Source organism: Schistocerca americana, chromosome 3 (genome assembly GCF_021461395.2).
Source record: "Schistocerca americana isolate TAMUIC-IGC-003095 chromosome 3, iqSchAmer2.1, whole genome shotgun sequence".
Classification (NCBI taxonomy): domain Eukaryota; kingdom Metazoa; phylum Arthropoda; class Insecta; order Orthoptera; family Acrididae; genus Schistocerca; species Schistocerca americana.
Window position 1 is genome coordinate 331,388,834 of NC_060121.1, and position 14,275 is coordinate 331,403,108.

At 38.1% G+C, this 14,275-nt stretch overlaps 1 protein-coding gene across 1 annotated transcript in view; it reads right to left on the minus strand.

The window, feature by feature from the left end:
* The window catches only part of LOC124606066, a gene marked incomplete at its 5' end in the record, with an annotated part of 619,082 nt that overhangs the window by 37,713 nt on the left and 567,094 nt on the right, over window positions 1-14,275 (minus strand). The window contains 3 exons of the mRNA XM_047138029.1: window positions 3,487-3,607; window positions 10,532-10,808; window positions 13,686-13,852. Of these exons, the coding sequence (XP_046993985.1) occupies window positions 3,487-3,607; window positions 10,532-10,808; window positions 13,686-13,852 (565 nt within the window). The remainder of the gene's footprint in view (window positions 1-3,486; window positions 3,608-10,531; window positions 10,809-13,685; window positions 13,853-14,275) is intronic.

Consider the following 14,275-nt stretch of genomic DNA (forward strand, 5'->3'; position numbering starts at 1 on the left):
TCCATTAATTGGGCAGGCAGGTTAGAACATTTAAATTGGGAAATTGAAGCTACATATTTGGAACTGGTGAAGTTTGTAGCAGGAGGAATAGAATTTCTGATCAGGTGAATACAGGGTTACAGTTACAAAATCAAATAGATGTAACACAGGAGTAGGTTTAATAAAAAAATAAGAAAACAGGAATCCAATTAAACTACTATGAACAGCACAGTGAATGCATTATTGTAATCAAGATAGACACGAAGCCTACATCTCCGTTGCAATAGCTACAATGGTGAGCTGAATCACAGCATCTTAGGTTTGACGTTATAGCAAAGAAACAAGTAGTCAGAAAATAATGAAATCCGCTTGTAAATAGAACAAGGTTGTACCTCTAAACTGTGCCAAAGGAAATTTTTCTCTTAACTATGGTCCAATTTTCATTTGTCCTTAAAGATGACACTCACTGAAAAAAGCTAGAGAAAGAGTGGTTTATCTTAAATATTACTGCTTATGTCGCTCCATTTTAACCAAGATGTAATATTCCTACACTAAATAAAAGTACACATTTTCATGATTCTGGCAAGGTGTAATATATCAATGATATTGTAATGCAATGTGGTAAGAATATGAGCTCAAAATCAGTGGGTCAATCAGTAGGAAATGGATAACAGAAAGCAGAATTAGTGCCAAATCAGTCTTAGCAAAGGCATTAAGACCAGAGCAACAACTGTGTAAGCTGCGACAGAGTCATGAGCAAAAAATTTGCACATATAACTGAGACTACCGGTGCCAATTGCAACTAGAAGATTTCAAGGACTTGAAAAATACAACAAAGCCGTGTACAGAATACATGGAAGTATAATATGGAGTACATATACTGAACATGTCTAAAAGGTCCTACCAGTAGTTAATACACTCCTGGAAATTGAAATAAGAACACCGTGAATTCATTGTCCCAGGAAGGGGAAACTTTATTGACACATTCCTGGGGTCAGATACATCACATGATCACACTGACAGGACCACAGGCACATAGACACAGGCAACAGAGCATGCACAATGTCGGCACTAGTACAGTGTATATCCACCTTTCGCAGCAATGCAGGCTGCTATTCTCCCATGGAGACGATCGTAGAGATGCTGGATGTAGTCCTGTGGAACGGCTTGCCATGCCATTTCCACCTGGCGCCTCAGTTGGACCAGCGTTCGTGCTGGACGTGCAGACCGCGTGAGACGACGCTTCATCCAGTCCCAAACATGCTCAATGGGGGACAGATCCGGAGATCTTGCTGGCCAGGGCAGTTGACTTACACCTTCTAGAGCACGTTGGGTGGCACGGGATACATGCGGACGTGCATTGTCCTGTTGGAACAGCAAGTTCCCTTGCCGGTCTAGGAATGGTAGAACGATGGGTTCGATGACGGTTTGGATGTACCGTGCACTATTCAGTGTCCCCTCGACGATCACCAGTGGTGTACGGCCAGTGTAGGAGATCGCTCTCCAAACCATGATGCCGGGTGTTGGCCCTGTGTGCCTCGGTCGTATGCAGTCCTGATTGTGGCGCTCACCTGCACGGCGCCAAACACGCATACGACCATCATTGGCACCAAGGCAGAAGCGACACTCATCGCTGAAGACGACACGTCTCCATTCGTCCCTCCATTCACGCCTGTCGCGACACCACTGGAGGCGGGCTGCACGATGTTGGGGCGTGAGCAGAAGACGGCCTAACGGTGTGCGGGACCGTAGCCCAGCTTCATGGAGACGGTTGCGAATGGTCCTCGACGATACCCCAGGAGCAACAGTGTCCCTAATTTGCTGGGAAGTGGCGGTGCGGTCCCCTACGGCACTGCGTAGGATCCTACGGTCTTGGCGTGCATCCGTGCGTCGCTGCGGTCCGGTCCCAGGTCGACGGGCACGTGCACCTTCCGCCGACCACTGGCGACAACATCGATGTACTGTGGACACCTCACGCCCCACGTGTTGAGCAATTCGGCGGTACGTCCACCCGGCCTCCCGCATGCCCACTATACGCCCTCGCTCAAAGTCCGTCAACTGCACATACGGTTCACGTCCACGCTGTCGCGGCATGCTACCAGTGTTAAAGACTGCGATGGAGCTCCGTATGCCACGGCAAACTGGCTGACACTGACGGCGGCGGTGCACAAATGCTGCGCAGCTAGCGCCATTCGACGGCCAACACCGCGGTTCCTGGTGTGTCCGCTGTGCCGTGCGTGTGATCATTGCTTGTACAGCCCTCTCGCAGTGTCCGGAGCAAGTATGGTGGGTCTGACGCACCGGTGTCAATGTGTTCTTTTTTCCATTTCCAGGAGTGTACATGAAAGTCTACTGTTTAAGGAACGAGTTAGCATGAGCAACAATCACCCGTAGGGTATATTTTTTTTTTTTTTCTCTCTTTTTCTTTTCGCTGAAATAAGTAAATAATGTATTGATTATCATGTTAAATAATTATCATTACAATTGGCATAAAGACAGGGATTATCACTCTTGAGATTGGCCTCAGTCACTTTGGTTGGAGTAGCTGGATTGCTGTTTTTAACAAGATCACAGCTTTGGAACTATAAATGCAATAAATCTGTGTGGTGTGTCATTTGGAATGATGAAACCTCGTTTATCTACTCCTAAAGATTGTCTTATGACACATTCAAATTAACAGACATACAAATTTTTTTTCTTAATCATGTTTTTATTCCTTGGGGGGGGGGGGGGGCAATTAGACATACCATTCTTATACATATTTTGCCTGAGAATTGTATGTTCTGAAAACACACACATACAGAGAGCAACATCACAATTAGGACACAACCACGATGTATCTTTTTGGCTTATTTTTCCCTTGTGACTCTTATTGACAGATGAAAGTAGTATGAATGCAACACCAAGCAGCAACATAAAAGGCACCGTATGCGAGTACAGATAAGGTCAGAATTTTAAAACTATGGCACAATGCAAAGACCCTTCCTTGTACTGTCTACATAGTTACAGATAGGGGGGAGGAAGTACAGTGGCAGCTATGAATTTTTACGCACTGCATGAGCAATACTGGAACACTGGTCATCTGGCTAATTGTCATTCCACGAGTCCTACTTGAGTTCCAACTTGAATGCCTTAACTTACACTAAAATAAAGGATGTGTTTAAGTGAAATATGAAAATATTTATGCAGGTTAAAAAGGAACCATTTCCATTGTTTTAGGGATGTCAGGAATTCCACTATCCAAATTCAGGGATCAGCTAGAAGAATGCGAGTGCTTGAAAGATCGTCATCCTACCAGAGATATTTTTAAGAATTTGCTATTTTTTTCATATATCACACACACTTTTTCTTTTAAGGCTTAAGACTTTATTTCTTTGAAGTGGAGAAACTGATACGTGTGTGTGCAGGGTAGGAAGAGAGGGTGAATGATGTGCTTCAAATTGTGGTTTTATTCTGCCTCACTCACTCCCCACTTTTTACATGTAATGCTGCACAAATAGAACTTACATTCTCCTTTTCAGTCTTTAGTCTCTTGAGCATGCTATTAATAACACCTTTCTGAGAAACCTCCTCAAGTGCCTGCAGGTTCTCTGCAGAGCTGCCGCGTCTCAATAAATTTCGAGGCTGGCTGAAACAAAACAAAAACAGAAATTTTCTTCAGACTAGCAAAGTCAAAAACAGCTGTATGGGTTACGACGAAAACAAACAATGATAAGAGAGAGAGCCAGCACAGAATTACACATGGAAAACATTTCATGCAAGTGAAATTACAAACTAATTAAACAAAATTATGCATTAAAGGGTCAGTTACACAACAATAAGATTGTGCCAACCAATGCGCCACCTCACTCGGTTAGAGAAGTTGGGGAGAAGGGAGGGTGAAGAGACAAAAACATTTTGTGTATGAAATAGTGAACAACAGAATGAAAAAAAAAATTTGATTCATTCAGTTGTTGGAAAACAACAGACTGATTCTGTTTTAGTTTTATGTATCAGTTGAATTATTCATTCATTCTTTTAAGTGAAACTAATCTATGAGAGTAACCAAATGAAAACAATTGTTCTGCTGGTTAGATTACACACTCATTCCTTTGATGAAACCAGTCTGTAGGAGTGAGTCAGTTGGTTGTAGTTTCACACATCAGTTGGATTACACCACCCCCCCCCCCCCCTTCCCTTTCACCCTGAGCGAAGCAGTTTGTGAGAGCAACCAAGTGAAAACATCGGAGACCAGTGTAGTTTTGCACCCTGACTGAATAAGTCAGAATTCATTCTTTCTTTTCAAGCTAGTAGTTTTTCTGTAGGCTGAACCATGTATTCATTCTTTCAATTGAAACCACTCTTTGATGTTTTAGCTGACTGAGCTATCCCTTCATTTTATGAGAGAAGCCAGCCTCCAGAACTTTCATTAGTTGAACTAAAGCAGCGCTACATCATACCACCAGATGGTAGGGTAGTCCCACCCCCCCCCCCCCCCTCCAGGAGTAAGTGAAGTCATATCTCAGGGGGGTATGCCAAAGTTAAAATAAGCACCATACATGTTCATTTAATTATATACAAAATGGAGTTATTTTTCTTTTCATCATTTAAAACCGATTTATATATTGTGGATTAAGTTGCTCCGTGTTCCATTAATGCTGACCCCGGACAAAAATTTCAAAAACCCCGGACATCGAAGTCAAAATGGCTTATTTTCCTTGACACGCACAGTCTGTAGACATTAAGCAGATGGCTATGATGTGCCACTGGGAGTGGGGATATGAGAAGAGGAATGTTTCAATGCTTGAGTTTCAGCGTTGACAATGCCAGAGGGCGCGCGCCTCCTACCAATCAGCAGATATAAATTACGCACGAGAGTAACAAGGGTTTGTGAAAGTGCAGTATATAGACATTCATTTTCAAATGTAGTGCTCATTTGCAGTAAGGAATATGAATGTAAATTCAGTCAGCTTTAATACAGCTTGATGAGTAGAAGGCAAATGACATTTAAAATGTTCTGTTGTCTGGCGGGTAAGGTGGCATCATGGCGTATGCGATCGTTGATTTCTGGTGGCTTCTCATTGTTTCAATAGAGAAGTATGAAAAATACAGGTCGTTCCAAAATTATCTTTGTAATTTCGATCATATATATTTCAGAAATAGGGAGAGGTAGAAATGTGCAATTTGTGGCATGATGTTGATACACACCTAAGGTTCTGGTATCCACTTAACAGAGTTCATTGTGTTAAGGTGACCATATTTTAATGATCCAACTTCAGGACGCATTAAAAATTTTGATATTGCAAAAATGTCTTAATTAAATGTAATAAATGCAAACTGCCACTTTAATTTGTTTCAATAAATAAACTAATTTACAAGGCGAGCAGATATACAGTATTTATCAGTGCTGTAAATTTTCTTCAGCATGCCTGTATTCTTCAACATCATATGAAAACCCTCAACTCAAGTTTCATAATGATTCACTCTACTCACTATCATTGCTTTCATAGTTTTTATAATAAACTGTGTTTTGTCGCAGCTTCATACTTTACTTATTTGGAAAAATACCCTTCCAGTAGCAGCATAATAACACAGCTGAAACTAACATCTAATATGGGGTGAATGGTTCCTCAACTGTTAAATATGGAACTAACAAGTGTCCTGCGTAACTTCAGAAAAAAGTGCTAGAAAAATTGCAACTGTCACAAAAAAGGGGAAGGGGGGATGGTGGTCACCTTCAATGTTTGTGCAATCTGTAGCACATGGGATATCTAGACAATATTTCAGTTCCATGTCCGGCCTAGCGTGTTCTCGTTAGCGTGTGCTGTTGCTACTCTGATGCAAGCTTACAGTTTCTGCAGATCCTGGCCAAAGAAAACAATGTAATGGGGCTTTGCATGACCTGGGTGTGGTACCTGGTCTGTACCAACTATTCCACACATTGTACCACCTGCTGGGGGTGACCAACCGATAAGTAACACCTTTCTAACTATTCCTGTTTCTGAAATATATGTGATCAAAACTGTAAAGATCCTATGTGTGTTTACGAGGATCTAAGCATTCTTGCCTCTGGGTTTTTAATAACTAAAATGAAGAAACTGCTTATGGACCAGTCCTCATTTAATGAATTTTAACTAAGGTTTATTACGATCTATTTACTTCCATCAATCTAATTTCCCCAGATAATTGTATAAAAATTCCTCCAGTAAACCTCTTGATGCCTTCAGAGCCAAGAACAATTCAGGGAAACCCAATTTGCAAAATTATAACTTTCCCCCATGCTAATTAATTGAAATTTATCTGTGCTCATAGTAACATCATGCTAGTATGCTCACAGCTTATTCGGACATGGGTAAAAGATGTTATAATGTAATACAGCTGAGTAATTTTAAGATATTATTTCAAAAGTGTGTGTGTCTGCCATGTGGCTGGCTTGCGAAGATGAGAGCCATCTCGGTTTGATACCCCGTCACTTCAAATCGTTTGAGCCAGCCAGCCTGAGTGTAGTTTTTTACGCATTTTCTTCATGCTCATCTAGGCGAATGCTGAGCTGGTTAACCATTTTGACTACCTCTGAGGTAACCTTTGTTTGCATGTCAAATTTATTGTGTTTTAAGATGCTGTGGAGTTTGAAATTTATATGTGTATTTTGTTCGTTTGTACTGCTTAAATGGAAACGAATAATATTGCAAATGATTCTCATGTATTAAAAGCCTGATGAAAACAGGTGAGCCTTAACTATTACATAAATACAACAATACCAGAGAACAAAAGTTGCTACTCACCATACAGCGGAGATGATGAGTTGCAATAGGCACAACAAAAAGAATCGCACAATTGTAGCTTTCGGCCATAAAGGCCTTTGTCAGCAGTAGACGCGCGCACACACACACACACACACACACACACACACACACACACACACACTCACGCAAACGCAACTTGCACACACGTCTGCAGTCTCACAGAACTGAAAACAGTGTGTCTACTGCTGACAAAGGCCTTTATGGCCAAAAGCTACAATTGTGTGATTCTTTTTGTTGTGCCTATCGCGACTCAGCATCTCTGCTGTATGGTGAGTAGCAAGTTTCCTTCTCTGGTATTGTTACATTCCATCCTGGATTTTCCATTGTTTGATTATTACATAAATATATGTATATATGAAGGGAAGAAACCATATACCTGAGTAAGACGTGATTGTCAAGATAAATCCACTGTGATATATGAGACGTGTTTTTTTTTAACAAGTACCATTTTGAAATTAAAAAAAGACGTGATAAGATATCTCAATAATTTTATTTTTACATAAAAGCCTGTACCTTAATCTACTTTTCTACCTAATTTCCATCAATATTGAGGCACTTGTCATAATGTTGTACCAGTTTTTGAATACCCTCCTCACAGAAGTCTGCCGCCTGACTTGTTAACCACTGCATCACCACTCTTTTGACTTCGTCATTGTCTTGAAGACGCTGACCACCCAGGTGTTTCTTCAAGTGCAGGAACAGATGGTAGTCACTGGGCGCAAGATCGGGGCTGTACGGAGGATGATCTAGAGTTTCCCATTAAAAATATGTGATGAGATTTTTGGTCTGAATTGCCACATGCGGACGGGCATTGACTTGCAGCAGCAAAACTATGCCCTTGTTCAACTTCCATGGACTGCTGCTTTGATTCTGGTGACGTAGGTCACCCATGTTTCATTACCCGTAACAATTTGGCTTAAGAAATCTTCACCATTGTTGTGGTACCGCTGAAGGAAAGTCGATGCACTGTCTAAATGTTTGGTTTTGTGCACATCCGTCAACATTTTCAGTACCTAATGTGTGCACAATTTTTGGTAATTCAAGTGCTCGGTCACAATGCCTTACAAAACACTATGAGAAACATTAGGAAAGAAAACACTACGAGAAACATTAGGAAAGAAAACACTACAAGAAACATTAGGAAAGAAAACACTACAAGAAACATTAGGAAAGAAAACACTACAAGAAACATTAGGAAAGAAAACACTACGAGAAACATTAGGAAAGAAAACACTACGAGAAACATTAGGAAAGAAAACACTACGAGAAACATTAGGATAGTCATCCAGCAAGGAAGAAATCGTAAAGCGTCAGTTTTCTCTCACCTTATTGTCCACTTCCTGCACCAAACTTTCATTAACGACCAAAGGACGCCCACTCCGCTGTTCATCATGCACATTGGTGCGGCCATCTTTAAATGCTCTCACCCACTTTCTTACCATTCTATCACAAATAATGTTTTCTCTGTAAACTGCACAGATCTCACGAAGATTATCAATTGCTTTTAGGCCTTTAGCACTAAGAAATCTTATAAAAGCCCGTAATTCACAGTCAGTGGGGCTCACGACTATCGGAGGCATCTTAAACACTCAGTACACAACGTAAACAAGGAAGAATCAGACTTTAATGGCATCAGTGCGTAGATTAAGGTACAGGCTTTCATGTAAAAATAAAATTATTGAGATATCTTAGCATGTCTTTTCTAAATTTCAAAACGGTACTTACTTAAAAAACACGCCTCGTACAAGGATGGTTCATATTATGATACTAGCAAAGAAATTCAAGGGAAATTAACAAATGATGTCAAATATTGTTTGGAAAAAAATACTTCCACAAATAGCATTATATGCTCAAAATGGAACTGATGAAGTCACCAATAAAAAATATTGTATCATTTCTGGATTATGATCACGTCACTTCAGCATTTACCAAAAAAGAATTATCTATGTTGGGTGCTAACTGGTGGAAAGAGACAGACAGAGGTTCAATAAATTTAAATTAAAAATAATTATTTAAGTAAAAAACTTCTTAATGCAATACATTTTTATAATTGACTAAAATATATTAAACAACTTTTCTTAGTCCCTTAATGCAATATACAGATACTCCTGAAACAAAAACATGGGATGCATGGACAGTTCACCTAAGTCACTAACAATTTTATAGCACTTCAAATGAAATGAACTGTTCTCTGATTTTTCTCAACAACAGTTACTATCTACAATCCTTACTATTATCTACTTCATGCGCCCCACCTTTTCCATTTTCAATTGGACAATTATTGTCATCATTATTAAGACTACCTGTGTGGCATTAGGAATCTTTATGCGGCTACGAGGTATTATTTAATACTTTTTAGTCCATTTTTAAAACATGTTGTATTTAAAAGTTTTTAAACAGTTATTTTCTGCTTTTTAGTCTTTTGTTTCAAATTTTTCAACTGATGTCAAAAATTTCTATGAGATTACGACAGCAATATGTAATAAATTTCAGGTTTATTTCAGTATCTCTTCAACTGAGACAACCAATATATTGCTTCCCAATATGGTATGTCTTGTGAAAAGCCTGAAAATATAAAAATTAGAGAGAGTTGAACTCACACAGAAGCTTTAGCAGCAATTATTCTTAACTGTGAAACATTTGCGACATGGACAGGAAAAACGGGGAAGTAAGATTGGTACACCAAGTACTATATGCCACATACCAGAAAAGAAAATGAAAAAATTGCAATGTCATCCAGTTCTGAGCTATGTTGAAAGTTTCAGGTGTCCATCTTAACCAGAAGATAGTTTAAAATCAACTGCAAAATTTATACTGAATAAACAGACAAGAAACCAACTCGACAAAAAGTGTTAAAAAGTGTTTTTTCATTAATGTTCACATAAATTTACAGTGTAGCACCAGACATTAAACTTTTAAAAACAACCAATAATTGATATCTAATGCCACAAATACGAAAATTCATATTTAACTAAGTAAATTCCCACATTTTGAAAATACTTTATCTTTAAAAATATACATTTTATTCATGTTTTCTTGAAACGAGATACTTTCTTTACCTGTCCCTAAAAAAACTAACAATCCTACTTATGGTTCATGTATAACTGAAAAGGCCAAAAAATTACATAAATAATATCACTTAAACCCAGAGACTGAGTGAAAACACTCGTATGACATCTGCAACCGACAGACTTGGGTCAGTTAGTTGTCTCACACTGAATGAAACCACTCAAACCCCGTCAGTGAGTAAGAACACTTGTGTAATGGTCACAAATGACAGACATCAGTTGTCTTGTATTGACTGAAACCACATTAACCTAGTGAATGAGTGAAAACATTAATTTTAGCTAACATGGCTGCAGTTTCATTTGGTTCTTTCGTTCAACTGAAAAACTGACTGCATGAAGAAACAACTGAATGACCCAACAGTTGTTAAAAAAGAGTCAACTGTCCCATCATTAGTATGAAACAGTACATCTCAATAACAGAAAAACCTGACTCCAATAAAAATAATGGTGTGAGATATGACAACCACTCAGTCTATGAAAAAAGAATTATAATTTATTTTGAATTTTGCTAACCAATGCAATTTTTTAAATCTAAACCAAAGCTGTGGAGGGTCCAGAAATCACTCCTCAGTAGAAATGCAAGTATTTTAATGTAATGTCTTGGGTGAAACATGTAACAAACATATTATTTCAAGTCCATCACACTATGGACAGTAAAGTTTAACACACAAAGTTGCAGAAGAGATGAAAAATAATTACCTTTCATTCAGTTTCCTGCTGTGAGACCCAGAAGCTTCTGGTTTGTGTGAGGTGTCATTACTGAGCATTTTATGGTGAAGATCAGTTGTACTTTTATTTGAAGGAACTGTAGAGCCTGTCTCCTTGCCATTGTTCCTTTCTGCTGTGAGGGCTCCATGAAGTGCTTGCTGATGCATTATTGTGTTGGTTAAAAATGCAGCTGCTGGTGATGCTTTGTGTATCTGACTTGTTGTAGATTGCACTGAGGTATCACTCTTTTTAATTTTGTTTGTGATATCTAAAAAATATAGATCATCATCTTAACCAATAAAAAAGTAAATAAATTAATAATTCAGTATGATTACCATGTTTACCTGCTGTTTTTCCAAACATGCATCAATATTCATAATTTCCACCTATATAAAAATAAGAGTGCCAATTTCAGATTTGAAATCTGTCTTTTGCAAACATAAGCTGACATAGCAATTATTTTAATAGAAAAAATCCCTGATTTAGATGTCATTTTTGTTGGTCATTGAATACATTCAAGATGGTGCACAGGTCTCACTCAGGCAGTGCCATAGTCAGTACCCATGTGAGATTTTGGCAGTCTCAAAATGGTTACCATTATGACAAAATGGATCACTCACAAGAACAAAAACACTATCATCATTATTGTCAGAATCACTTGAAAACACTGCTTCTTTACAGTTCTAATATGTCACTATCTCTGGAATCATTTTCAGAACCATAAAAAGTCATTCACACAGTAATCCAGGTCATCATTCTCACTAGGATCATCTGAATAATCATCACCAAAAACCTCCAAAAGTATTTCAAAGTTCATTCATTTCCTTCCATTTTCTGAAGAGGGTCATCTCTAAAAGGAGGAGGAACTTCAAGACAACAACAGTAACTATTTGAAGTATCAAAATACAATCAAAACAATAACTAAGCACAGAATATATGAAGGCAATCAAGTTTGATACATTGACTACTGGGCAAACTTGCAAATAGATGAAGTAGTTAAAATATACCACAGCAGACAGCATAAAGAAAACACAAGTTATCTTGAGATTTGTCTATAATGTACAGATCATCATCATCATCATCATCATCATCATCATAAAGCTGATTTTTCAGACACAGAAGATTACAGAATAATCTACATTGCGAACATAAATTATAACAAATGAAAAACACTAGTTTGTGTTTGTTCTACAATATACTGTAGACCGCAAGCAAGCTCGTGCTTTTCATTTATTAAAACGTTATTCTACCAAGAACGAACGGAAGATTAGTTAAGAACATCAATGTATTTTTCAATTATGTATAAAATATGGAAAACAAAGACTGAATGACCATTTTAAATTCTTACCAAATAGGATTGATGGGAAAAACTGAAAAAGTTCAAAGAAAGACAGCTCTTTTTGTGTTAACGTCAAGTAGGGGAGAAAACTTCATGGATATGATTTGCCAATTGCAGTGACAATCATTACAACAATGGCTTTTTTATTGTTCAGATCATTTCATGACATTTCAACTTACATAGGGAGAAATAAGCATTATAATAGAATAAAAGAAATCAGAGCTTGCACAGATTTAGGCGTTCATTTTTCCCAGGACAGTGAAATGGTAGACAAATAGTTTGAAAGTGGTTCTATCAACACACTGCCAAACACTGAAGTGTGAATTGCTGAGTAATCGTGCATTTGTAGATATTGATGAAACAACTATTGGGAGATGTGGATGCATATGTTTTAAATTTCATTGTTTATTAATAATTAATTATCTAAATACTTTTACTGAAACAACCTTACTCTTTTGGTTCACAAAAGTACATTACTATTATGATATATATAAAAGCTTCAAATATGATTATAATTGGTAAACTGCAAACTGTGGTAAGTACATACTCACAGAGTTCTTGTATTTCACTTCACACAGCCACCAATAAAATAATAACGTAACCTTCAAAATCTTTGCTACTGAAAGGCATGACACATTGAAACTGGGTTCAAACCATCACATCTATAGCATTTGAACATGTCCAGTCACACAACTGATAACTGTGCAACAGCTAAACAATTTACACACAACAGAACTAGTATGTCACATTACTTTCTGTTATTGGACCCATGTTAGATGAAGAGTCATAACTGCCACACCAAGGACATATAAAGAGGCTGAATTCAACATAAAGAAGAAATTAAGGGCAGTCAATTTGTAAATTAATTTGCTGCTATAAGTGGACAACAATAAGAAAGTCAACAGTCAATAACCATCACAAGAGTCATATGAGCAATAATGAAGTAAAATATTAACTGAATAATAAGGAGAAGTCAGAGTAAGATAAACAGCAGGAGACTTCTAAAATTATTCGACCCACATAATTATGGGGTAAAGTCCTAAGTCTCATGAGCACTTCTATGAGCAATAGTCATTTGTAACTATTTTGCACTACATTATTGCTCTTAACACAGAAAGTTACTATATTATGATAATCTGTTGCCACAGTTAAAGAACTGATTGCACAGAAATTTATCCCAATGATGATAAAAAAGAAAGTGTCAAAAAAGTAAATATTGATTGTGCTCAGAACTCTGGCACCACACTGACTGCATTTGAGCATGTATATTCAACTGTGAATATAGCTTACCACAACTGCTGATAACTGAATAAATACAAGCAAAACAAAATAAAAATGGGCAACTAAGTAGGGGAAAACAAATTTCTCGATTTGGATGGTACATAACAGAACCTGTAACAAACTTATTTTTTATTCATATATGATGAATTTTCTTACGATAGTGTACATTCTGTTTAATGAAAAGGAAGCATCAGTGCACGAGATGACGGAAACAATATTGATCGGAACTGCAGACAGAGAATATCGTTAGAACACATGGAAGGGTTAAAACAAACAAATTCTGAAGGGATGTGCAGAAACATAAAGATCATCTATAAAGATCATCTGCAGAACAAATTCAATGAACACAGAAATTCATATAATGAAAGAAAAGAGCAATGTGTCATCATGAACAATGCAATGCTGTTAGGACTACACGATGGGACAATGGTGTAAGATAAGTGCATGTGGACAGCAGAGAGAGAGAGAGAGAGAGAGAGAGAGAGAGAGAGAGAGAGAGAATCATCAGCAGCAGCAGCAGCATACCTGATGGATTGTCTGCAAGAGAATCAAGTGGGTCATCCCCCTCAAGCTCTCGCTTAGCCTGCTGCCATTCTGCTTCGATTCTTCTACGTTCCTTCTCACGTTCCTCTTGCTCGTGCCTCTGCCGTGTCAGGTCTCTTTGCAGCATTGCCTTGGTCTCCAATTCAAACCTAGGACAAATCAATATAAACATATAGAAAAAAAATTAATTTAAAACTGGATTCTGTATGGAAAGGCATCAGGTTATGGTATGAACATGAAAACACACACACACACACACACACACCACCACCACCACCACCACCACCACCACCACCACCACGACTACTACTACTACTACTACTACTACTACTACTACTACTACTTCATTCATTCTGATCCTTTATACTCCTTTTGTCCCATTTTAGTGTTAAATCCCATCGCATCCCATCCCATCCAAACTGACAAAACTGAAGTACTTTAGCAATCATTTGCTGGAAACAGCTGGAAAAGAATTAGAAGGTCACTTCAGTATCATCACACAGGCAGGAGCTACATCAAAATTTTATATTTCCTGTAGTCATCATAACTTGTTCATAATCTTTCAACAGAAT